At 43.0% G+C, this 27,304-nt stretch overlaps 1 protein-coding gene across 1 annotated transcript; it reads right to left on the bottom strand.

The window, feature by feature from the left end:
- Positions 1–27,304, bottom strand: SLC15A1 (solute carrier family 15 member 1). Its single transcript, XM_075717757.1, has 23 exons — positions 27,210–27,304; positions 20,464–20,542; positions 19,662–19,746; positions 19,426–19,567; positions 16,589–16,708; positions 16,312–16,411; positions 15,981–16,071; positions 13,992–14,075; positions 12,738–12,820; positions 11,485–11,571; positions 10,395–10,484; positions 9,067–9,111; positions 8,943–8,975; positions 8,723–8,811; positions 7,428–7,509; positions 5,956–6,081; positions 4,424–4,573; positions 3,950–3,999; positions 3,230–3,337; positions 2,997–3,093; positions 2,409–2,555; positions 1,488–1,595; positions 1–180 (listed from the first exon to the last, which is right to left on the bottom strand). The coding sequence occupies exons 1-23, from the start codon at positions 27,302–27,304 to the stop codon at positions 1–3; spliced, it is 2,271 nt and encodes a 756-aa protein (XP_075573872.1).

Genomic DNA, 27,304 nt, shown 5'->3' with positions numbered 1-27,304 from the left:
TTACATCTGAGAGTCAGCTTCAGCTTGCTTTTCTTGATCATTTTTTCCCTGTTTCTTTTCTTCCTCATCAATTTGGGCTTCAATCTCATTTGGATCAACATAGGTATAAAAATAAGCCATGACAGCAAAAATGATGCAAACTGCCAACAGCAAGGCAGCAAACAGCACATATTCTGCCCACTGTAAAAAAAAAAAAAAAGTATAGTTTATCCATCAATATTTGTTCCTCAAAAGAATTACACCTTTTTACTGTTTGCAAGGAATGAAGTTAATTCAGAATGTGAAACTGAGCACCTGTAACAAGCACCATAAGACTTAAAGGATTAAGTATTAGATGTATATAATACATACTAAAGCAACTCTGAATTGAGGCCCTTTCAGCAGTTCTGTCTTTAATGAGGAGACAGAAGTTCTACAAATGCTGGAAAGTTCTACAGTATCCTCTTCCTGGAGGCATGGGAATGGAGCAAGAGCCTGAAGAGGAAACTCAGCCCCTCCTTTTGGTCAGGCAATTTAGTTTTTAACTAGGCTGGCAGTGATCCTGCTTCCATTTAGGTCAGCAGTAAGGTTTCTACTGACCACAGACCTGGGCAGAGAGCAAGACTGGGAACTCCACCTGGAAAGCCTCAACAGCTCTATTTCATGCTCTTTCTCGTTAATTTAGCTGAAACCAGGACTGCCAGACCCATTTCAAAGACAGGCTCTCAGCTTGCTCAGATCTCCCTTTTGATTCATTAGGGAGTGCCACAAGTGGTCTGAGAAAGTCTTGCCGAAGTGCTCTTCACCACGAGAGCCACAGCTTTCATGCCCCAAGGAGTAAGGTTCGAAACCAGTGGAGCCAGCAGAAGGGACATGGCAAGGCTGAGGTATGCAGGTGAAGGTTCATTAGCAGTAACTAGAATTTTGGTAGGTTTTAATCCCATTAGCCTAGAACTTCAGCCCAGAAGTTCACAGCATTTCCACACCGTGAGAAGCAATTTATTGTAGAGGTGCTAGAAACTGCTGCTTGCAAGAGAAGGGGCCTGACAGAACAAGAGTTAGGAATCGCAAACAGCAGATAAGAGGTAGAAACCTTTGCTGAAGTAGCATTTGTTGGAGTTATTTAAAGTTTGTGTATGTACACGTGTACACACATTGGGGGAGTGCTGGGGAAAAAGACCAACAGAAACTTTAGAAGTGGCTCCAGAAGACAAGTTACCACCTTGTTGTCACAGCCTTCAACACTACTTTTAATCCAGATAGCTTAAAGATTCTTAAATCCACTACTACATATTCTAATGAGATTCAGTCAAGCACTAGTTCTACAACTGACTGGTACACTCTTGTAGCTAACACTAACCTCCTACATTCCAATTATAAATGCAAATCCACCGTAATGCTGATGTTCAAAAGTTGTGGTTGAGGATTATCAGCCGTGACTCCTTCCTATATTAGAGCTGCTTTCTCATCGCGTAATATAGAAGCACGCCAATTGCTTGTGTGCTTACCTGCTCACTGAGTTTGGATGCTCCAGCCACGATAAGGACAATTATGTTTCCAACAGCCACCGTTAGCAGCCATCCCGCCTGCAGCACTGCCTTCATGTTAGATGGGGCCTGTAGAAGTAAAGGCACTTCAAACACTGCTATCACTTATTTCCTGCTGTTTACATTATAACAAACACTGGTTCTCTGGGGAGGATGGGGATTTCTTGGTTAGTTTACAGTTGGGATTTTTTTTATTTTAATTAAAAATTGCTAGAGAACTAAACAGGCCTGAGGAAGGCTTTGAGGAGCAAGATATTACTAGTACTAACTATTACACCTTTTACTTTGTACACACTGAGTAACTAACAGGCACATTTTACATCTGACTCAGTCACACATGGTACGCATTAAATCAAGAAGTTGAGTGCATTGTAGTCTAGCAAGCCACATCTTACAATGCAGTTTATAGACTCAGAATTAAGGGAGGAGATACACACAGCTAATAAGACAAACCAGAGTTGGAAGACAAAGGGATTAAGAGTATATAATTAAACTACTGCTAAAGACTGTATGGAGGAAATTGGTGTGAAGATAAGGTGTCAGCACTTTTTCATTTTATATTTGAGGGCTCGCCAGTTTGGTTTTACAGCAGCAGTACAGTTCCACTTATTTTCAGTGGAAAGTCACATGTGAGAAGGAGATTTGAGGACTAGTGGTCAAGTCTTCGATTGATATAATTCAGCATAGCTTTGTGGAAAGCACTGAATGCTATTGAAACAAGGCCAGTCTGCACCAGCCTGTAGTCCTACTAGGGAGCTCTAGAGGTTGTCATTGCTCAAGCAAAGCAGCAATACAGAACCACCACTTAAAAATAAATCACAGAAGATCTTAGTTTGTACCAGGTTTCTTAACACAATGAGAGCTCTGAAGGGTGAAACCTACCTGTGAGTAGGAAAACTCCAGCCCAGTGACAGAGAAGACTACTTCTGCACACGTAAGAATAAAATACTGAGGGATCTGCCAAGCCATATGGACTGTGTTGGGTGCGATATCTTCAGAATATGTTACATTAAGTCTGCCTCCAGAACACTGGAAATTAAAATAGCACATTAGAAACAGTGATAAAGAGTCTGTACACTAAAAGCACTCTAAGCAGTTCTATATCATCTCTATAATCATATATACACAAAGTTCTGCGTAAGTAAGAAATATTGTATATGAAACACTTCATACCTAGTTATAAAGTAGCAGTTATTTTACAGCAGACTTCATGCAAATCCTTAGTGTCTAACTGGGCTAAAGACTTAAGGCCTTTAATGATATAATGCAAGAATTCATGTTCATCACTATCATACCCATCACTATTTTTATATTTAACAATGGTTTTATGTTCTGTTTAACATACAATAATTGTCACATATATACGATTAAAGGCAAGAGGGATAATTCTACAACTGTTTTTTTAATTAAAGAAAATATTGACATGAAAAGTAATTCTGTCTTGTCCATCCAACAGCACTGGCAACTCACCTCATCAATTACAATTGTATAGGCACCGCCAAATCCAAGTGCTTTTGAAACAGCTGAACAAGGCATTGAATTTCTAATAGCCATAATCATATCCTTTCTGAAAAGGAAAAAGCATGGTTCAGGCCACAGGTATAGACAATTCTGTGTGTTATATAAAAGAAGAGCTCTATGTCCTTTTCCCAAGGAAAAGTACGCCCTTAAGTGTTAGATTCAGGTAAAGGAAAAATGCTTACCTTCCTCCTGGAAAGAGTCTGTAATTACTGGCAGAAAGAGATGCCAGTATTCCATAAGAAGTGTCACCCATAGTGACGTTGATGGGATCAGGCAAATTGTTTATGAACCTTTAAAATGCAAGAGTGATGAAATACTAAACAGAATATGCCTAAGTCAAAGAACACAGGTTTTACTTTTAATTATATACTGGCAGCACAACAAGTATCAAGTCTTCCCCTTTCACTTTTATCAGTTAACATTTTTGAAAGAACTCTAAATCTCTTAAAATGTGGCTAATGCAAAAAAACAAGTTAGACCCACATCAGCCCACTGCCTGCTTAAAAGAATGTCAAAAGCAAGCCTTTACTACAGCCAGTAGCAAATACATCTGCAAATGGAAGTTGCAGAAAAAAACCAGAGAAGTGGTAGGATACTTCCTACCCAAGGTTAAAAAGGAGATACAGACATGCAATCTGTGCTGGTTGTCTACAAAGAAGTCTAAACAATGAAGCAAAGCATGCACTTCCAATTTTAGCTAAATTATACCCAAAGTAGATACGCAAGATAGCTTAGGTGAATCATGCCCCAGAAATTCCTACACCCCCCCAAACATCGCGTGAGGTGTCCAGCAAGCAGAGATTTCCTACAGTATAGAAAGCTATGTTAAGCAAGAAGAGTCCACTCAAGAGGCAGATTGAAGTCACACTACTGTCAAAATCTAGGAGCAAAACAAACTCTACCTGATGAGATTATTTCCTTCTTCTGGTTTTGACGTGACATTGTCAGCCAGCTGGTGGAAGAGACCATTATCAAGATACTTCATTAGCATCAGCGAACAGCTTAAATGTGCACTATTACATGGCAGTGAGAATTAACAGAGGCTTCAGAGCAAGACTCCAGACCTTTCCTTTTAGGATCCTACTAAGATACATGCCTACTAGAAAACACTGTATGACCACACATTTAAGTCTTGGTGAAAGGATAACTGTCAAGTTAAATACTAAGTTGGTAATTTTCTTTACTTTTGTTTTTTAAACAACATCCGGCCCTGCTCTCTACAGCTCACCAGTCTCATTGATACAGCAGAAACATGGGAGACAGAAAACGAGACAAAGAAAAAGCTGCCCAGAGCAGCTTGTCCTCTCAGCTTCACACACTCCACATAGATAGCTGTCAAGACATTAATGTATATCTTGGGAATTAAGCACACTTACCAATGTAGCAACAATGCCTGTCTGAGTATTTTTAACTTCAAGAGTATGACGGTGTCCCCCTGGCAACTCCTTGTGTATAGTTTTACTTTGATTTCCAGACTTTATGTCTAACGATTGCAACTGAGAATTCTCAAATGTCATGTAGCCCGTCTACAAAGACAAATGAATTGCTATGAATTTCCATGCATGTTTGTCTACACCTTTGAGGGAGTGTTATGGACTTGGGGGGGGGGGGGTGTCAGCAGTTTACAGTGTTGTTACTTCTGAAGTGCCAGAGATTATGAGCATCTCCCAACTTCCATTTTTGTTAGGTTTTCTACATTAAGCACTAATTTCATTTGATCATTATTTTTTATTAATTTCTTGTGTTACACAAGCTTCAAAGTAACATGAGGTTCCCACAAGCATTATGGAATAGCTGTCATATTTTGCTGTGGATTTCTTGGTCCAAATAGATCAGGCTCACCACCACCACCACCAAGTAAAATTCTGTTTAGCTAGAGACAGCACTAGCGTAAGATCCAGCATTTTCCAAATGGCAACACCTCCTAAGAGATGCAAATGCAAGATTCACCTTTACAGTTTCAGCATAACAGGAGTGGCTAATACCAGGACACGTTTTAAATATTCTAAATACATTTCATCAGCATAAAATACTTAAAACATTAATAAACATGTTAATGTAGGAATAAAATAACCCTTCTGTTTTATAGGATTATAAAAAGCATTTTATAATCCAAAATACCTGGATTATAAAATGTCTATAGTAGGGAGTGGAGCATTTTACATCCTTCATTTTCAGGTGTGCATCATGGTTATATCAATTTCACATCAGCATAAATTTGGTGCCCTTATCTTCTCCTGACAGGTCAGTTTCCATGTGAGGCAAATTTGGAGAAGAATGGAATAGGGTTTCTCCTCTTATATGGAAACAGAACTGCAGGCGGTCAGAGAACACCCTTCCTAATATCCATTACTAAGAGTGTCCATCAGCTCCACCACATTTTTCTGTCAGTAGAGCTATCAGGGTTGTGCTGCAATAGAACCCAAGAAGGTTCTTTGACAGCAAAATCTGACGCTTACTATATGTGATGTAGCCACAGAAAAAGCTCCCTGTTCAAGTAAGTGATCACTCACAGTAAGAGCAGTGACTTGCTAGAGCTGAATGCACTTTTATTGAAGGACAGGGTGTTCTTGCTGTTAAGAAATTGTACCTTTTTAGCAAGAGTGAAATTTTCAATTAGTTCAAAATTGCTATTAAGTTTCTTAAACTTTCTCAGGGGAAAAAAAAAACCCCAAACTCTTGCCAAAAAAACCCTAGTACTACTTAGAATATTGAAATAACTACTGCTTCTTCATTCACTTTGTTTTCAGTTGATTGATTCTGCAATTAAAAAAAAAAATCTTTAAAATGAATAGAGAAAAAAGTAGAAAAGAATCAATTTTGAACCATTAGTTAAGAACCACTTTTACTTACTCCATTAGATTTTTTTTTTTTTTAAACTTACTATTCCCCTTCTCCCCTTACTTACCGAATCCATAAACTTTACATTCACAGTCTGAAGTTGAGGTTGAAACTGAACTGTTACATCTTCAGTACCTAGATTTATTACTTTGATTTGGGATTGCCTAGCTGTAGGGAAAACTGGAAGAGTTTTCTGTAGGACAGAAAAAAGTAAAATCAGTGCCCTACCCTAAGTCACATGGAAGAAGTACTGTAATTGCTGTGATCTTAATTATCTCATGATGAAGATTAGCATTTGCCTGATGATCTGTGATTGTCAGAGGGATGCAACTTTAATAATGGGTTTTGTTCCTAGTCTCACAAGCTGCCTTACTTCTGCCTCAGGAAAGAATTGTTTCATCCCCAACAGTGCCTCCACGGCCAGATGCGGTTCCTCTTTGATCATGTCCTGAGTCCTGGTTTCACCTGGGATAGAGTTAATTTTCTCCCTAGTAGCTGGTGTAGTGCTGTGTTTTCGATTTAGTTTGAGAATAATGTTGATAACACACTGATGGTTTAGTTGTTGCTAGGCAGTGCTGACACTAGTCAAGGACTTTTTCAGCTTCCCATGCTCTGCCAGGTGCACAAGAAGCTGGGAGGGGGCACAGCCAGGAGAGTTGACCCAAACTGACCAAAGGGGTATTGCATACCATACGACGTCATGCTCAGTATAGAGACTGGGGGGAGTTGGCTGGGGAACAGCAATCGCTGCTCGGGAACTGTCTGGGTATCGGTCAGCAGGTGGTGAGCAATCACATTGTGCATCACTTGCTTTGTGTATTCTATTATTGCTTTATCTTCCTCTGCTGTCCTATTAAACTGCCTTTATCTCACGACATGGGTTTTACTTCCCCCGCCCCACCCCCCCACCCCCCCCCGCTCCCAAGGTGAGCAAGCAGCTGTGTGATGCTTAGTTGCCAACTGGGGTTAAACCACATCATCCCGCAGCATGCTGCCACTACCAAGGCTACTCTGCAGTTCAAGGAATGGGCTTTTCCCACATGCTATGGCAGCCTGGGTTCCCGAGTTTCTTTGTACCATGTTCTGACTCATTCTCCCCCAGCACTGGTGCTGCTGAACTGGGCAGAAGCATGTAATGGGCACTGCCCGGTGTGATAACCCAGAGAAACTGAACTTCTGGAGACTCCATTTCCCATCAGATCTAACAGTAAATAGCTTCTGCTCTTGCAGAGCTGCAAGAGTTGTTTCTGTTTCAGTTCTGCCTCAACTTTTCCTCCCTTCCCATACTTCTGTCCGCTTCAATCTCTTTAAGTACACCACACAATAAAAACAGGTCCATCTTTACATTTCTGTAGGAAAGTATTACTGAAGTATATTGCAATAGTGCGATTAGCATAGTATTTCCCCTCCCTCTACTTCTGTGCTCATATGCTTTGTTCTGAATTTGGGAGTCTTGGCTCATTTTCACTTTAAAACACACTTTGTTCTGTATTAACAACTAAATATTAATAGTAAATACTTGCACGTGGCTGAACTTACGTCTATTTGCACTTGCACAAGGGCAGCAGCAACAAAAGCCAAACTTGCAAGGAACATCCCAACAGTGATCTTCCTCAGGGGCCTAGTACAGCAACAAAACACATACGTGAGCTATAAGACAAATACTAATTCAAAGCTTCAGCTGATAGTTATTTTCTTTCCACAGTAGGAAACTCAAATGGCCACAACTAGCACGTTATCACCATCTGAAGAGCTGATGTTGTTACAGAAAGCATTCTGCTAAGCTGGGTGCCTCAATTCATAGTTACACTATCAGGTAATACATCTTTCCTGCAGCATCGTAATAACCCATTACTCTGCATCTGCTGGGCTCAAACGTTGTGTGAACATAATTATTATGTTTCTGGAAAAGTCTGGTCTGCAGGAAGGAAAAATGAATCCAGTATGGTTGTTAGCTTTAAAACAACAAAAAGCCAAGAAGTCATGCCTTTTAAAAAAGGATAACAACTTGTGTTTATATTGCTATGTTTAAATCAAAGCAATATTGAATAGAAAAAGTCAGGGAAACATGCTGAATTAGGAAGCATCTACTGACATTCAGGTAAACTGTAAGGGTAAATTTAAGGTAGGTATTTTATTTATGGTATCATTTGTCAGATGTAGGGTGTCCACAAATGAATGATAATGTTTCCAGCAAAGCACACACCCCCTGCCAAATTTTTCATAACTAGATGGAAAACCAGCATTACAAGAATGTTTTAAGAACTGTAAGAATTGTTTTAAGAAGTATATTCTCTTCTACCCCTCCAACTTGCAAGCACTAGCCACTTCTTTACCAACGTTAAAAATAACATGCAATGCCCCCTGAAACTACACCTAGAAGTATCCAGTGAGCCAGACTCCTCACTGGGACTGAAGAGGAAACACATCTTGTCTCAGGTAGTTTTAAGCCCCAAACATGACACATGTTAAGGATGTGTGTTGTATTTCTACTTCTTATCCTTTAGGAGGGAGAGGGTATAGATGCAGGGGAAGTGGAAAACAGTAAAAAGCATCTCTCCTGCAGTCAAAAGACTTTGCCCTTAACTGGAAAATATTGTTACTTTGCTATTAGATTCTCTTCCTCTAGTCTGTGGTGCCTGTACATACCACTTGCAGAGTCCTATATTTATTTATTTATTTATTTTCATTTGTTTAAAATATTAACTCCATTTTAAATACACTATTTTCTCCTTAGCTGGATGCTTGCTTTTGTTATGTTAGGGCTGAAAGAGCAGCTCAAAGAAACCACTAAAATGAACCTCTGTTGAAAGCAGGTAAGTACATCAACTTACGTAAAGTTGATCTTGCATTTCTTGATTAAAGGATAAACCACAGCATCTACAACTGGGACCATTACGATAATCAGAATTGGATTCACAGTCTGTTGAATATAAACATAAGAAGGGAAAAAATTAAGTATGTTTCAAAGTCCTTTTTTAAATTAAGGGCAATTTTAAAAATATATATGTAATCTTTGGGAAGTACTTAGAATTGTCAGATAGATTACTATACCTGCATTTGGTCTGGCTGAATCTGAATAGCTCCCTGGTGAAGAAAAGATAAATAGGTTTTAATATTATGACAACAAATAAAAAGTAAATGTTAATTAAGAAAAAAACAATAAAAAGTAACCTACAAAATTGCCATCCATTGTTGTGGCTTGCAGTGTCCATCTTGACCCCTTAACAAAAGAAGAGAACGTTAAATGCCACAGTAAATCAATCCTCCAAAGTTCCTCTTAAATTGTTTTTATACATCAAGTGATGGGAAAGACATGCAATATAATAAAAAATAAAACTAGCTTGCTATGGGATTATTCTTTCTCTGCAATGTAAACATTTGAACAAAGTGATCCTTGTGGCCCATTTCACTTTATTTACTAGTTCCGTAGTGGAAGATAATTTAGATGCAGAGATTAGCCGGAGGGATGGCAGGGACATCCTGCACAGAGCACTGCCGCGTGCTGTGCACGGAAGCCACCCGAGCACCTTTCGTGCTGCCCGCCTGAGCCCGAACACCCCACACCACTGGCATGCCCATTTTTCCTTCACGCAGCCCAGCAGCGAGTGGCCAAGCCAGGGCTGGACCTGCCTTGAGCCCTCTGCCCAGAAAACCTGCCTAGAGCTGGGTCAGGAAGGGCTGCTGACTTTCAGCTTGAGCCCAGGGTGAGACAAGAACATGCAGCGCTGCATCTGTGGCGAGAGCCTTTAACCACCTGTGATGTACCACTGAGATGCGATAGTTACTATTCATGCAATGAGTATTTAGTCCTGCATTTCGCAGCAGGGCTGCCTATTTGTAACAGGTCACGCTGGCCGTTACAGCTCACTGGTACCAGACTAAAGCAGCACGATCCAGGCAATCTGGACCAAGCTTCCTACACTCTGCCTTGGATAAAGTTTTCAGCCCCCAGTTCTCTCAGATACCCTCCTAAATTCACACTTCAACACTTAACTCTGAAAGCCTGCTTTCATGAGTCCTGAGCGCTCAGTCAAACAAGTGAAGGAGAGTTACAGGCTCATACTTATGCTTGAAGGTGTGAGGTATTTATAACAAGTTTGAGTGATTAAGCCAACAGGCATCCAGCTCATTTCATCCCCAATTCTCCAGAGTATTTACACTAGGACTCTACATTGCATCTCCCAACTGAGAGCGGAAGAAGAGTTAGAACTAAGAAAGCTTTAAATTACTGTTTCATGCTCCGAGTCCTGGCTGATAAAAGATTTGGAGAGGCCTCAGTCACCAAACCAGTCCTGGGCATGCCCAGATAAACCAAGTTTCCTCCAGCTGCAGAACATCCCATACTAATGTGACTCAATAACTACCCCTTCCCATAAGAAACAGGTTAAAAATTTGCAAAGAATTTGCACCCTCATATAAAGACCTTTTATGTCTGGTGACCTCAGAGTCTATAGAGTGACATGGTACAGCCCTAATTGCCAAGCCAAGCATTTTCTACTTTACCTGCTGGTCAAAAAGTGCCCAGAACATGGGGAGAGGGATGTAAAGGAAAAGCACCTTCAACACCATCTTAGTCTGAGCAATCAGTAGTTTCTGCAGCAAACGAGAATTACAGAAGAGGAATTAGTGAAAAAGAGAGACAATTGCAGCCCAGCAACAGGTAAATATACATCACGTAATGTTTACCCGCATTCTGAACTTTCTATATTGTGGGTACTTCTGCTGATTTCTGTCAAAAAGCCCAAGGTCTGCCTATGGGTGTGGGAAGGTCTGCCTGTTAAAGGTGACATTGATATCGGAGAACCCTGCGTCTCTTGGCATGTATACGGATGGCAGCATGAGATTTAGCACTTAGTGCTGCTTTGTCTTTCTAGAAAGGAGGTGTTTGAATGATGGGTGACTGAGGAATGCATTTCACATATGAAAAATGCATATAGGCAAAAGGAAAATAAAGGGGACAGGCTAAGGTTTGTGCTGCTGCTGACAACAGGGCAGGGTAGATAGGAGGCAAGGGACATGGCTGGGGACTATGGGACACAAGGCTTTCAGTCATGGGAAGGAACTTGTACTGAGGCTGTGAGGATGCCGTATTTACCCACTCAAGCTGAAATTCCTAAGCATAATTCTGCCGTTTGATCCCAAGACAAGCATTATGGCCCTGGGCATTAACCATGACAGTCAACACCATGCCCATATTTCCCCTCTGCAGTCATTAAACCAGCATATTTGAAGCTGGTTTACTGAGAAAAACAAGAAGCTGACAGGGAAAATGCTTGCTGTTTTACTAATTCAAAAACTAAGAGGTGCTTGTATTTGTTCAACAAGGGAAACGGTCTTTTCTTCATCTCCCTCAAATTTCCCCAGGCAGCCTATGATCACACAGAGCAGACTCATACACAGCTCTGCTTTCTCCCACAGGAGCTGGGGTGGTAACCTGCAACCCCAGGGGAGCACTGAGGTTTGGACAGACCATTAGCTTCTAAATGATTGAGAGGCCCAAAACTGTTTGTCCAGCACTTGAGGAAATGGATCGCAGCAGAGAGGCTGAGGGTCAGGGGATGGCACGGCACAGGAGTGTTCACACAGTACTTACGTCATACTTCTCACTCGCCCAGTCTAGCCAGTGCTCTCTCTTGGGGTACTCCTTGCTGCGATGCCGAAACCGGTTTTTGATGGCAAACTGAGGAGAAACAGAATTTTGTTCAATGGCGTTACAAATATTTGTAATGCTCTAGGCTGTTTCATCATTAAAGATGACACTCCTGCTTTAGAGGGTGCTAGAGGTGACTTACTTCTGTTAACTGCTCTAGGCATCTAAAGGAATATTGCATTTAGGGCCTCCCACTGCATGTCCGGTGAAGTGTGCACCTGGGATTAGGTGAACCAAACAGCTCAGAGTAGTCCCTCTCAATGTGGGTTGCTGTTAGGAACTTGAAGACCTGCCTACTTCAGACTTACTTGCGTACAACAACAAATAGAAGAATGTCATATGCACAGGTTTTTCAGAGATGAATGGCTGTAAGAGTACATTTCACCACAAGAAGCTGCATCTTGTAGGTATTCCTCATACCTTGACACTGAATATGCACAAATATAGTCCTGAAGAACTCCTAAGACTTTCTGCATGCAATAACATGCAAGGCTGAGCTGGGCCTTAGAGGCAGCACTCTAAGCAACAGCAAAAGTCACCTATAGAGATTTGGTTTTGACGGTGCTTACAAGACAAGCAATGATCTGGGCTATAACAAGCTGGCAGATCTGTATGGAGAATGAAGCAACCCATAAATAAAAAAAAAAAAATCCCCCGATCTCAAAGCTGAGGCACTGCAAAGTTGGAAAGTACAGTGCTACTCATGCAGATTTAGCTCCCTTCCTTGCAGGCTTGCACCGACGTGTAACCCCCCGACCTTCTTAATACAGTAGGGATCAATATACATCTGCATTGTAAATAACATTCTTTTAATAAACAATAAGTTTTTGCTGATAAGAGCTACTGGTAGCTCTGTTCTCGACTCACGTCAGGCATGTTTATCTCATCCTACAGGGCTGCATAAGGGTCCACAAATGAGGAAGGAATCATTCCCAGAAGTTGAGATAAGCTTTTACACATGACTGACATCTTACTTTGTTTCCTTTGTGTATAAATTCAGATATAAACCAAGATATAGATAAATAAAAAGGCAGTCTGTAAATCTGGAGGTGTTAGTAAAAAGCCTTCTGTAAGGGAAAAAGTCAAACAACTTCAGAAGCTTTCTTTGTATTATGACAGATTTCTGATCTAGGTGAGTGCACTGAACAGTTCTAAAAATTGCTGTCAGGGTTTTGGGGAATACAAATAGTACTTACTCCAATGCATTTGGAAACTTGGATCATTATATTGCCTTGAGGTTGAACCTTCTTGTACATCCTGCTTCCAGCTATGAACACAACTACAATACACAAACAGAAAGCAACTCAGGATTAACTGAAAATCAGGCAAATGTGGTATGGCAACCTCTATCAAGGAGTTACATCAGGGTGGGAGTAAGCCTCCTAAGGAGGAATGAATGTGCCTACTGGCATGTTATCATACTGTAAAAGAAATCATATGAATACCAGCAGGTTGCTACTATTTAAGGCGAAGGACTAAATCCCGAAACTCTTAGGGCAAGTCCTCAGTGGGACATGAGTTTAATTGAGGATTGTCAAAACAAGGGCCACTTAGGACCTTGGCTCTGGCCTTGCTGTGCCAGATTAAGACAGCTTTACAGGCTCCCTTTCAGGAGTCAAGGGCGCTGCAGCTCACGTAACGCAGGGACACGTGAGGCTCTGCCCGAACTGCAGGACTCGCCGAGGTGTCCCAAGCTGCCACGCCTGGGCACATTCCCCGGCCTCGCCCTCCCACGTGTGGGGCAGGGCATGGGCAAACCCTCGCAGCCGCCGTCCGCCCTGGGTTGGGTGCGCAGGTAAGATGTGGTCACCAGCAGCTGGAGGCCCACCCTGGGTGGGCTCCCAGTCGGGACCACGAGGGGCCAGGACCATGAGGGATACCCTGCTACACACTGGCCACAGCGTTCAAAAAAGCTCCCTCACCCCCAAGTTTCTTGGTCTTTGTGCTGCAGTGGAAAGGCTTGGTGAGCAACCCATAGTGCAGATAGTAAAAATGCAGGTGTTTGAGAAATACCGACACACCGGGATGGCATTTCTCCAGTGCAGGCGCAGTTATCTTACGCAGTTCACTATCCTGGACTATAAGTAGTTTGCAAGAAAAAAAGCTGCTTTCCTGAGAACTCTCACACTATATTCATAAGATCTTATTTGTACACCCCGGCAGTCCAAGAAATATAGACAGTAAATTACATAATGTACAGAATTTAATGGTATAGTTGTGCCTCCCCCCAGCCCCACCAGTCTCTCCTTGTAAGTCAGTCTCTTCTGCAAAAGTGAGTGTTTCAGGTTAGTCCCACCCCCACGAAAAAATTTAAGTCAAAAATTGCAGAAACAATGAGGTATCGGTAGAGGTTGGTACCTGGAAATTTCTACCACTTTCATTATTCTGAGATCATCGTCATCTAATCACATCTGAAACTGAAGCAGCAAGGTGGAAACAGTTCTACTTACCCAAGGCAACAGCCATGAGGGCAGCAGGAACTCCAAAAGCTAGTGGGTAACACCGCTGTTTGCTATGAATGCCACACACTTGAGCTGAAGTACAAAGTAACATTAGATAAAAGTTCCAGTCAGCACTGCCAGTATTTTACATAGGGTTTCTGTTCTTTGCATTTGTTGTTGACGCAAGGAAAAAAAATCTCTGCTGATGTTATTGACAGGGCGAATGATCAGTATCAAACTTATCTTTCATTATCAAAAAGGGGAATTATATATCACAAAAAAAAAATCACAGAATGGTTGAGGTTGGAAGGGACCTCTGGAGGTCATCTGGTTCAATCTCCCTCCTCAAGTAGGGCCACCTAGAGCTGGTTGCCCAAGGACCATGTCCAGACAGCTTTTGAATATCTCCAAGGATGGAGACTCCACAACCTCCCTCGGCAACCTCACAGTAACAAAGCATTTCCTGATGTTCAGAGGGAACCTCCTGTGTTCCAGGTTGTGCCCACTGCCTCTGCTCCTGTCACTGGGCACCACCGAGAAGAGCCTGGCTCTGTCCTCTTTGCACCCTCCCTTCAGGTATTTATATACATTGATGAGATCCCCCTGAGCCTTCTCTTCTCCAGGCTGAACAATCCCAGCTCTCTGAGCCTCTCCTTATAGGAGATTTACATTTCATTTTACACTGAGGGGTGAAGAATCCTACTAGAATGGTCAAATGCATGTTCTTGGTGAGAAAGGAACTAGATTATAAAAGTCTGGGGACAAATTCATAAAGATATAAGTAACATAGTAAGTGTAGGTTGTTGAAAAAAATTCTCAAACAGCACACACACCCCACCAGCAGTAGTCAGTGATTTGACTTTCTAAACTTCATGCGTACGTCCTGAAGCGACGCTCAGAGTGTGGACATAGCTACTAACAGGGAAAACTAAAAGACTGAGCAAAACTGTTACCTTTTTGTGAATACTTCTTCTAAAAAGAGAATTAGAGAGTTTGATTTGAAAAAAAAAAAATTAGCTTGCAGCTAATTAATGTCTTGATTTAGTTGTATTAGCCTTTTAGTTAAGCCTTTACAGAATGTAATGGTATCACTTTGCTCAGTTGAATTCATCTGTTTTTCCAAGGTAGCTTTCCCCCTGCATCAGTATGGCAGCAAACTGCATGTTGTGCCTTATGCATAACTCCCTCCATTTCGGGAAAGGATAGAATTTGCATCAAGCAAACATCTAGAAATGCTTCTACACAGTCTGTTCCAGTCAAGAAATCCAAAGAACAGAATTTCAGCCCAGTGCTTTAGGGTTATTCCAGAACTCACATGCCATTTTCTTTCTTTGAGAAAAACAGCCTTCCTCAAACTCCTGTCAAGCACATCCATACAGTACCATCTGTGTAAGCTTGCAATGAAAATCCATATACATATGGATCAGTGATTTGTTTGCTTTTTGTTTAGGATCACACTATTCATTATAAGCAGAAGAGAAAATAACTAACTTTCTCCTTTAACGATATGAAAAAAACCCACAATTTACTTTGTCACATGGATATATGTGTTGCCATGTGCATAGTTGCTTCTGTACTTTGCATGGGCACACTTTAGAGTAGTCTCCACTTCCAGAGTAGAGGGCTCTCTGCCCCCTTCCCAGCAACAGTGCAACTCCTTCTTGTGTGATGGTTTTTAAGGCATTGGAAGAGGTGCCACATTTGTACCTCTATGAAATTAAAACATGTGTTAGGCATACAAGTTGAATGCTTCAGCATGTCTCTTCAGACCTAGTACTTCTGATCCTAAAGGCAATTCAGACCTCAGACTGGCTTGTTTTTGACAGTACCTCACCTGTTAGACATTGGATGACATACATGAAAACTTGACATCTTGTCGAGTTATCTAGCAAATAGTCTTCAAAGAACAGACCTTTCATTTAAACCGAACTGGAATGCAATCCAACACTCATCCTTTACTGATGTTCATCTATTTTAGAAACAAATGTGTGGCCTTACCTCTGAGAATTGGGGTGATTATAGTAGATAGGAGACTTCCAGCATTAATAGACAAATAAAAGATAGAGAAGAATCTAGTTCTTTGTTTTTCCTACAGTAAAAACAAAAAGATTTTTAGAAAGGCTTAGCCAGAACCACATTGTTCAATCTAGGCTGATCAATCAGCAGCTCTGTTTGCACCGTTCAAGACAAATAGTTATCCAGCTCCTTCAGCTACTCAGGAAACACTACAGTAAGGCACATGTCTAAAAACATATATTATTAGAGTATTATAATAGTGAAACATTAGTAAGTGTGTCTGTATGATTGAAAATCTGAAAGACATTGTTACCTGATCATCTTCAAACTGATCTCCACCAAACGCTGACACGCAAGGTTTGATCCCACCAGTACCAAGTGCAATGAGGATCAATCCAATCATGGACAGAGCACTGGAACAAAGTAGAAAAGAGAAAAAGAAAAAAAAAAAAATCACTTTGCTTTCTTACTTAAAACAAGTGTAAGAGACTGATTGCAAGACAGTTGAAATTCAAGTAGCATAAATTGAAGGCTTAAGTTGTCCCACCCTTTGTCAACCTGGAAAAAAACCCATGTACAAGGCAACTCACATGTGCACTGATACATTATCAGGAGAGCCATCCCGGTTGTGATCCGTCAGGTCATTTATGGAGCTCACAGACATGACTGTCTGCCCAATCGTATAGACAATGGACAGGGAGACAATGGTCCTGTTGTAGAGAGAGGAGATGAGTTTTTAGATATGTTAACACAATTACACATATATACATACACACCCACAGAGATAATGCAGACTTTTGCTCATTTCAAAGATACTTAGTAAAGAAGCATAATTAACAGATATGACAAATTATGGACTCAACTTATCACAAGCTACTGTAAAAATCTGTCCACATACCTCTGTCACAATATTCCTATTCTGTTTATTATTTTAGGTAGCCTTGTTTAATTAAGCAAGGCAAGATGACAGACAGGTTCTTTAGATGTCACCAGGTCATGGGAGATATTTAAGTATCTTCAGTGGTTGCCTTTTTAATAACCAGCTCGAGAATGCTATTAGCATATTTCATATATGATGAAGTTCAAATGGACTACTTTACAACACTGAAGCATGCAATTTGCACTGATTTTAATATTGTTTAAATATTCCCTATTACCCCACTCTCTCAGTTGCGAGTGTACCAACATCTTTAATCTCAGAGCTGAGCGAGACCAGCGCTGAAGAGCACAGAGTGCAGGCTTTCAGCCTGACTTTCCTCTGCCATGGGGTGCCTAGGCAGGTAATACTACAGAATTACCCACCCCGGCCCTGCCATTCCTTTAGGGTCTGTTCCTCTTTCCTGTATGTGAGAACACACTCCATTTTAACTTTGTTGGAGCTTAAGTACATGACTGTAGTTTAACCCACATTCATCCACTTCTTCGGTTGGGGCTCCATTCAGTAGGCACAGGCCCAGGTCTCTGGTTTGGGTGAAAAGCAGGAGAAATAGGATGCAACAATGTAACGTGTAATACCCTAGTTTGCAGAAGAAGCAGTCCCAAACCCAGTGCAGCCCATCACAGTGAAGGGCAAGGCTCAAGGACCTAGAACAATCCAAATCTGTTTGAGGAAGGCAAGAGGTCCTCACAGCAAGTTTGGGGCACCCCAATACAAGAGGAAGCATCACTCACACCATTGACCAAATTCTTCTCACTTTAAAACAAGAAGTTTTCTGACTTTTAAAAGTGCTTTTCCCTGTAGCAGGGTAAAAAATGGGGCAACAGTGAAGCCAAATCTCCTATTTATTGGTATTTATTAGATAAAATTGAACTTTTAAAAAAATAGCTCTTCCATATAGTTACTTCAGTTGCTTGGCTTAGGAACTTAGGAGAAAGTTTCCAGTGGAGACGAAACCTGAGCTGACCAGGAAAGAAACTCTGGGGTTTATTGGTAAAGCTCATAAGCATGCTGTGAAGACAACAGTTATATAATTGGCACTGCATAGATGTTTCCCAATTTAAAAAGAAAGAACAAATTGTAATTTCTGTATTGTTTTCCCCAATAACTTCACATCTAACAATACATGAGCAGGTCCCAGCATGCTCCTTGGCAGACATAGCATGAAGTACATGGACTGTGGAAGATTTGAGTCTCTCCTATAAGAATGTTTAACAGTGCTTGGGTAACCTCCTCTTCCTCTTGTTATCACAGATTTTTTAAATGAATTATTGTTTAAGCCTTCCACATGGTGCCCTGCTGTATTTTTGGGCACCTATACATTAAACCCAGAGAATTATTTCATTTTTTTTCCAAAAGCTTAAAGTTCCAGTTTCAAGCCCTGAGCCATCCTACTGAGTGCCTGTTAAGGGTCTGGTGGCCAAGGGGCTTGCAGCTGTGGCACTGGTATACACAAGTACCAGAGGAGAAGGGATGCAAGGTCTGCAAAGCTTCATCTGATAAAACAGGTAAAAGCCAAAATAGTTTTAAAAAAAAAAATTCATACCATCTGAACAAGTGAGTGCACATATATTCAGGCTGCAAGATATCAAGCTGCTTGCAGTGGCTTATATTGATCAGGCCAGCTCCACAGAGCACACCTGACAGTGGCTGCAGCCCCAGTCTCCCAGAAGCTGTCAACACGGCAGAAGATGGTGCAGCCTTCAGCTGACCAACTGCACAAACAGCTTCATCTCTAATCTCTAGGAGACCTTTGACAAGTCAGCTAATGTTCCTGACTCATATCCCTCCATAAAATCTTTATTGTGCCTTTTTTTAGGCAAAGTAAACACTATTAGAATCGCTACATCAGTAAAGGAGAGAGAGATCAGGCTGTTGGAAGTAATTTGGTTACATTTAAAGGCACTTCATTCAGCAGTACTTTTCTGAGCAACTCATACACAGGTAAAAACCCAGAACTGATCATTTAAAGAAAGAGTTGCAACTCCGTAAAACCTCCCACTGAGCTGTCAAGTCCATAGTGAAATCACAGAATATTCTAGAATATATTCTAAGTCCCGGTTAATACCAGCTAACACAGTATTTCACTATTTCATTGGCCACCTGCAATAGGTAAAGAGGCAGTCCAATGTAATTATAACCTGCAGTATCTATTTTCACAGCTTGGTGAATAGTTTCCCTGGTTTAGCTTATGTTTTTGTCCAGATGAGAGGAAAAACATACAGCATGCTTGGAAAGCGAGTTACTACCGTTAACGGATTAGCAGAACTGTAATATTTGCTAACTCACAGAGCAGTTTCAGGTCTGAGCTAAATCAATAAAACCTCAAGCTTTGGAGAAAAAAAAAAAAAAAAGCCCAAACTATCCTGGAGTAGCCAACACCAGCTCTGAAGCTGGTTGTTCTGAGCTGCTGCTTTAGGTGATGGGTTAAACAATGCTGATCTCAGGTGAGCTTTCATGATTTTGGTTGTTTTCTGAGGAAGCACTCACTTAAACTTCCCCAGCCAAGAGTCCGCAATGAGCGCTCCAAGGATTGGTGTCAAGTAGCAGAGAGCAACAAACGTGTGGTAGATGGCTGTAGACAAGTTGTCATCCCATTGAAGGAAATATTTGAAATACAAGATGAGCACCGCTGTAAGAAGAATAACAAAACAACAGGTTACAAACCAAAGTCAGGGCTGGGTGAGTAATGGTAGGCACGAGGACACACGGGACACAGGACATACCTCGCATGCCATAGTAGGAGAACCGCTCGCAGAACTCATTGATGACAATGAAGAAGATGCTCAAGGGGTAGCCAAAGCAGCTTGGCTGGAGGGAAGAGACAGACAGTGTGAGCTCAGAGCTGTGCGACAGACTGACATCGCTCACTGTGACCCACAGCTTGAGCAAGCTCAATACAGACTCAACAGGAGTGGGTAGGTACTCAGGGGTTAGGAGGCTGCACAGGCTTCTGTGGAACAACACTGTTTTACCTGAACCAAGAGTTAATTCTCATTTTCCCCTCTTGGTCCCCAGAGCCCTGCCAACTTCTCATCTGCTCTTAGCAAGAGATCTTTAGCAATGCTGTATTTGACCTTCAAGTGTTGCGTTATGCACATTTGAAGTCTTCAGCACCTAACCCTTAGGGCAGTCTTAATTGGTGTCCAAAAATATACAAAAAGCCAATGTTTTTGAAAACAGTCAAAATCCCAACTCAACAAAAACCCACCACACACCAAAGGTAGAAGCCTGGGACTATTTTTAAATACCTCCAGCTGAGACAGATAAACACATAAACATTTTGTTCAAGCAAATCTCTCAGGAAAGCTCCCTATCCTTACAAATACTCTGCTTGTTGAAGAATCCTTCATTTCTTCAGATTTACTGATAAAACTGACTTTACTCCTAATCTAAAATTGCATGGCATTAACTGCCAGATTTATTGAGCCGTCACCTGCTGCGATAGGCATTGCCACAGTCACTATCACACAGCTTGTGACATGGCTCTTGCCGTTACGACAAGGGGCAAAAGCACACATCACGTACAAATCTGGCATGATCAGTAGAATTGGAAGTTTCACTTTTCTTAGTGGATGAATACGTGATATCATTTCTATTAAAATTACTAGGAATGCAAGTTGAACATAAACCCATAAAAAAGGTAAAATTTTTAATAAGCCTCAGAACATCCCAGAGGTAAAACAGTTATGAAACTTAAGAAGCATGGACAAGGAAAAAAATATGGCATTGTTTGTCTTCATGTCATGAGGGTTTAGGAATCAAACCAATCCATATTCTGTGTGAAACAGAAAAAAAGTTAACTCTGTAGACCAGAAGGAAAGAAACCTTACGTGCGAGAATCCTGCCTGACATGAGTAAATTGGAGAGCCCATATCTCCAGCAAAGCCTTTGGCCAGAGCCTTAATGAACACCACAACACTTTGTGAGACTTGTGTGCTACAATGGGCTTTCTGTGAATAGTGCAAGAGAAATGAAAATGAGAGTGGTGAGAATATTGCTGACTTAGTCTGACTCAGGCATAAGGACGTCCAAGCAGCCTGAACAGCATTTGTCTTTGTTATCAGCTGAACCAAGTATATAGTGCACATCTTACCCATGGTTTGATAAGCAAGCTTCACTGAAAAAAACCCTGACTTCAGCCGAGGTGAGTGCCAGGTGGGGCTCATCTAGCTTCAGAGGAACAGAAATTACAGGCCCAAATAGAGACTTGTCACTCTTGATTTATCACATCCTCCATGGGCAGAAAGAAGTGCCTCTGAAGGGAGACCATCCACACATATCCCCAAATTAGATAAAATTCACTTGAAGGTGCCTACTTCCCTTGGCTGAAGATAGCAGGAGGTCTAGATGACTAGTCCCAACTTGGACACAGCTTTTGGTGGACTGGAGTTCATACAGAAGAATGCCACCCGGCCCTGACCATGCACCATCACTAAGCCATGCAAATGTTCATGCTCCTGAGGAGGTGGGTGGGGAACCACACCATGCAGGTTTGGCTCAGCACCCATAGATACACCCAAAAGGTTTTGATTTCAGCAGTTGTTGGGTCAGGCCCTAAAACAGAAACCCACACTGCGCAGCTGGTTTCTGCCAGTGTAATTGGGTATAGCCCAGCTGGGGAGGAAAGGATGTCCCCTCTGAAGCTGGTCTGCCTACAGAGAAAAAAGGCACAGAGCAGTCCTGGCAGGACCCATCCCCACCAGAAAAAAATCACAAAGCGTCACTAAAACCTTTTTGTCCTTCTTGGTGTTCTCAAACCTCCCCAGTATTACACCATCACACTGCCCAACAGCTTATTGCTTAAGCTGTGTTATGTGCTGATCTGGGGAGGTAACAAAATTCCACCAAGGTTGGGTTTCTGTTTTAAGGCATGAGCACTTATGTGCCTGGCCGAGATGTCCTGCAGTCACACGCTGGCACAGCGGCCATGGGTGGGATTTTCCCAGCTGCTCCTGAGCTGGCAGAGATTTGCATGTCACAGCTGGGGCTGAGCACAAACAGGGGCACGCAGGAGAAAGCTACAAGGTCTTTCCCAAGGTAACAGACCTCCTATTTTTCCAAGATGAAACAAGCAACAAGAGAATATGCAGTTATACCTTGATAATATATGACCTGTACTATTCTTGTTTTGCACTATACTGTCCTCTTAAACCTCTTGTGCATTATACATGCGCGTACACACACATTTATTGAAACGTCTTCCATTTTGAACCCTATTGACCAGAAAGCACTGGATCCACCACTGAAGAGGTAACCTGAAGGCTATGTTTTATAATGCTCTCCATAACCTTCCCCTGTCCTGGGGATGCCAGGCACAGGTCTGACACCACCCTGCTGCACAGCTTTGTGGCTGCTGAGGAAGCCACTAAGGTGCGAGAAAGCTGCGGGGAAAGTCTGTGGAATAAAACCTTGCGAGATAAGAAAAGCAGAGACACAGAGAAGGTTGCTGAGACAGGTGTTATTAGCAGTTCAAAGATTCAAGGGGAAGAACACTTACACCAAAAGGTAAAAGGGTCCTAAGGGAGAGTCAGCAGATGACAACTCAGCCACGTGAAGGGTGGGCTCCAGGGATCCTCCCCCTCCCAACCGATGTCTGCCCCGTCAGCAAAGGCTCTTCAGACATTTTATCAGGGTGGTGAGCACGCTAATGCTTAGCTAGGATTTAATGAGCTACCAGGCTGTTTTGTGTGTGTTGGCCAATAACTCATTATTTTATACTTTTAAAGTATGTTCATAGGATGATATTTTTTTTTTTTTTTGTGCACTGCTAAAGTTACCCAAACAAGGTAACCCAAAGATAGTCAGTGTAGCAACTTTTTATAAGAGAAAACAATACTTACCACTCTGCCTTTACTTTTTGCAGCTGTGGAGGGAAAAAAAAAACACAAGTTAATGGAAACTACTAAGTAACATTCCTTTAAAACCACTGCAAGACATGAGAAAAGTTCAGCTCGAAACAAATCATGAAACAAACACAGTATAGTTCAGGGTGAGTAAGTTCTCAGTTTGTTAAAAGGGGACTTTTTATGGTGCAAGGAGGTTATTAGGAAAAACTTTGCTTGATTGCCTTTTGTTCTTCAGGCTATGCATAGACTCACATGCACTCCCAGGGAAAAATCAAGAAGGACTGATGAGACAAAGCATCCCACTACGACTGCTCACCACACATCATTCAAGGTGGTGGTAGACCACCCTACCATGTACAGAAGATGAATCCTGGTTTAATTCACTCTCATTGATGTTATGCTTAAGGCAATTCAAGAGTAAGGAATAGACTGAAGATGCCCTGCCAGGGTGGATACCAAGTCCTGAAAAGGGACAATCTTCACATGGCTCAGACTTAAGGAGAGCTGAATACATGGCCCAACAGAGTGATCCACATTAGTGGGCATTCCCATAACCTGCAGATTAACCTAGGAAGCCCTGGAAGCACAGGAGGGGTCTCACCGAGGTCAGCAAGAGCAGAGAGCTGCTTGCAGCCCCAAAGTCACTTCCAGCTGCTCACGGTGGGTTCGCTACCCCAGCAGCCCACCAAGCACTGTCCTGCAGGGCTTGCTTGGCTCAGGGGACAGGCTTGAAGGCTGAGCTTGCATCGTTTCAGATAAAGGTGCTGTGGCCACATAGTGGGTGTCAGCATTTCCTGGAACACCACATGAGCGAGTTCTTTATCATTAAGACAGAACCAAGTACAAGATGTGAACTTTGAACTCCCTGCTTGCAAATGAAGTGTGCCCATAATAGATCTCTATAAGAAAAATACGCTTGCGAAGGTCATTATTTAGTCCATAGTGCACAACAGATGAAAACAGCTGACAGCAACACTATGATTTAGTGTTTGACATGATATTGAATAAAGTCACCTCCAAAAATTATTAAAACAAATTAATCTGATTCTTTCCTTCACTGCCACGGACAACTACCTTCACAATAGAGACAGAGGAACTATTATGCAGGTAGTTCAAGAATATATTTTCCTAGAAAAGAAGTAACATCCAGAAAGTGCTAACACACCAACATCAGGGCAAAGGCTCAGATACCTGAGTCATTAAAGTTATTGATAATGTCCCTTGCACAACTCATGTGAGCAGATATGCTGAAGGGTACCAAGGCATTACTGATAGACTATCTTCATAACAATTTCTTGATTATTTCCAATGGTTGGCCTTTCCAGCACACACGCATGATACTGCCAGTTTTTCATAACATCAGTTTGAGCAGCTCACTCCTGTCTGTTAGCTAAGCCTTGGGAAAAAAAAAATCAAGGAACTTGTAGTTGGTTGGGTTTTTTTCCTTTCCAGAGGGTAAAAGTATCAACTCTGCAAGAAACCCTACACAGAGGACATTGCACAGGCATTTTTTCCAGATAACATTGACCGACTTCAATGTTTAAGAGACAACCCTATTTCTCAACCACTTTGACTTTTCCCCTCTATTCTCCTTTTACAGCAACAGACAGGGAACTCCTGATGCCATTAAAGCCAACATTTCAACATAGGCACCTAAAATGTTTGAGGAACTCCACTGTTGGGCAACTTCAGGGTTAGACCACCAAAAGCACTGATGCAAAATGCTGGGTGCTCTATTTCAGTGATAAATCTGGGGTTTGCTAGTGGTGCATTGGAGCAGTCCCTCCTTTGGGCAATCCTTGGTACCTCTCATTCTCTCCCCACAAAGAATGACCTGCAGAAGTGCTCATTTTCACCACAAAATACTAGAGAGCTTCGCATTTTTCAAAATAAAGTTCTTTAGAACTTTAGTTCTAAAGCAAGTTCTTTTTAGTTCTTTAGTTATGGACTTTGTATTCCCTTAAGATATTAAATATTTTAAAATACTGTAAAGACAGAAGCCACTCAGTTCTTGGCTTGAGCACTGAATCTGAATAGTTTTTTATCGGTGGGTCACTCTCTTCTTCCCACATTTGCAGGCAAGGTGGGGGACAGGCTTCTGGCTCTGACCCCTTCCCCAGCAGCTCACACCAGTATGATTCCCTGCAGCCACAGAGATGCTGTGGGATGCTGCAGCTCTTGTGGCTCATGGTCCATGTCACAAGATGGAAGCACCATTGTCTTGCTCCATGCGGCCATTGCAGCAACTTTACCTGCTTGAAATACTTCATGTCTGTGGCCAGGCTAAATCTGTACACAACCATACTGTCACTTAGGATGTTCCTGGCTCCAAAGAAACATTGCTTTCCCACCACCCTACTCACGGCACAGCCAAACCCGTTGCTTCTGCCCCTTGGAGCAGCCTTAGAGCACCTACACAAGGATGCTGCTGCTACCAGGACAAGTAATTCCAGGAGTCCCTGCTTCACACCTCGCTCTTCCAGAAAGACACCGACACAGAAACCGCCAAAGGCAACCTATAATATTAGCAGCAAACCTGATGCTACATGAGCAGACCCAGCTGCACAAGGTTTCTCTCTCTTCCCAGAGCCATCACCATTTTTCCGGCTGGCTGCCCAAGTCAGCGAGACCCTGGTGCCTGCCTGGGCAGCAGCACTGCTGAGCTCTGCCTGCTCATCACTACGGTTGCCTGTCCCCAGAGCACAGATCTGCCTACTGAAGATGCAGTGGTACTTTCTCATTTTTTGGGCACCTCAGGTTCCTCCCCTATGGGAGACAAGGTTACCCCAGCCTGGGAACTGCTTGCTAGGAGAGGCACGCCAATGTACTCAGACACTGCAGGACCATCGCCTTTTGCTGGGCCCTCGGAGAGCTATACCACAGAAAAGCATCATTTGTGCCTTTACTACTCAGTGTTCCAGCTTAGACAGGAGCGAATCTTCAGGAATAACTAGCCAGATGGGCTCTGCCCTTATCTGAATCTTCCAGCTGCGTTTCTATGTATTTAAAGAATACTGATTAGGTCAACCCTAGGTAAACTCTCTTGTGAAAAAGCATTATTTAAGAGCTATGAGAAACACCACATTTAAATTGTACCAGGATTTTAAACTCCACATGCCTTAAAAGTTTGAGAGAAACCTTACTACCAGCTCGGGGTTCAGCCCAAAAAGCTTACAGAGGTTAAAGCAACACAACTCGGCTTTTGCTAGGGTTTCAAGGCAGGTTCATACAGCCTTTGCTATAGCATCGCCGGAGGGAGAGCCCCCCCAGAGGAAGAGGACTGATGAAGAAGCAATAGCTGGGGACTGCCCAGAGGAGCACAAGGCACCCAAAGATGCCCTCAGACCTACACTGAGCAGCAAGAGCCAGCCCTGGGGTCCGGGGACCCCTCAACCATGCTGTCAGCTCTCCACGGGCTGCTCACAGCCCAGCACGGACACGCGGGTCAGAGGGGGGTGACTTGGGGACCCCCTGGTACCCAGCCCGGAGGCAGCAGCATCCTTCCAGCAGCCCCCGCATCGCATCCCACCCCACCCCTGGGGCGCTGCCCCCAGCAGCACCTACCCATGCTGCCGGCGCGGTGTCGACGGGGCGCCGGGGAGGGCGGGAGGGCAGGACGGAGGGCAGGAGGGTGAGCGGGCGGGCAAGAGGGAGGATGCCCGGGGCGGCCGGGCTTTAAGGACGGCTCGGGGGCCCCGCCCGGCCCTGGCTGCTCCGGGGCGGTGCCGGCGGCTGGGGCAGTGCAGGTGGCAGGGAGGGGAGCGGGGCAGCTTCGGCGGGGGGAGCTTATCGCCAGGGCAGCGATTGCGGGGCTCACCCGCCCTTGACCCGCCAGTTTCGAGCCCTGCTGCGTTAGAGCAACGCGCCGGGGAGGGTTTGAGCTGCCGGTGCCAGCCCTTCCCGCCGCCCTCTGCCCCCTCGGCTTCTCCATGAGGAGTCTTAACTCTCGGCTCGGGGTTGTTTTTTTTTTTTTTTCTTTCTTCTCTTTCCGTGGCTATGAGAAAGCACAGAGCCAAGGCTATAAGCTAAATCGAGCACTGTGCAATACTAATGCCACACGTCGTCATCCCTTTGATGTCGACAGCATGATGGAAAACTTACTAAGTGAGTAAGTGGACTACATGCTGTGTGGAGGACGGCTTTCTGCCTCATTCCATCCTCTCCAGCCAGCGAGACAGAGTTTCTCCCAACCGCTGCTGCCAAATGCAAGAGAAAACACAAGTTTGCCGGCTGGCACTCGGTTTCTAACGATGACTGCAGCTCCCAGAAGTTGCCCAGAGAAGTTGTGGATAGCCCATCACTGGTAGTGTTCAAGGTCAGGTTGGACGAGGCCTTGAGCAACCTGACCTAGTGAAAGGACGGCCCTGCCCATGGCAGCAGGGGTTGGACTGGATGATCTCTATAAAGGTCCCTTCCAACCCAAACCATTCTGTGGGTCTGTATTTCAGTAACCCAGTTCGCTCATCATTTCGGTAACCCAGTTCGCTCATCATTTCGGTCTGTCCGCAGCAGATGGCCAT

The sequence above is a fragment of the Pelecanus crispus genome, chromosome 1, assembly GCF_030463565.1.
Source record: "Pelecanus crispus isolate bPelCri1 chromosome 1, bPelCri1.pri, whole genome shotgun sequence".
Lineage (NCBI taxonomy): Eukaryota > Metazoa > Chordata > Aves > Pelecaniformes > Pelecanidae > Pelecanus > Pelecanus crispus.
Note: the sequence above shows the minus strand (reverse complement) of the source record. Positions and strands in the feature narration are given on the sequence as shown.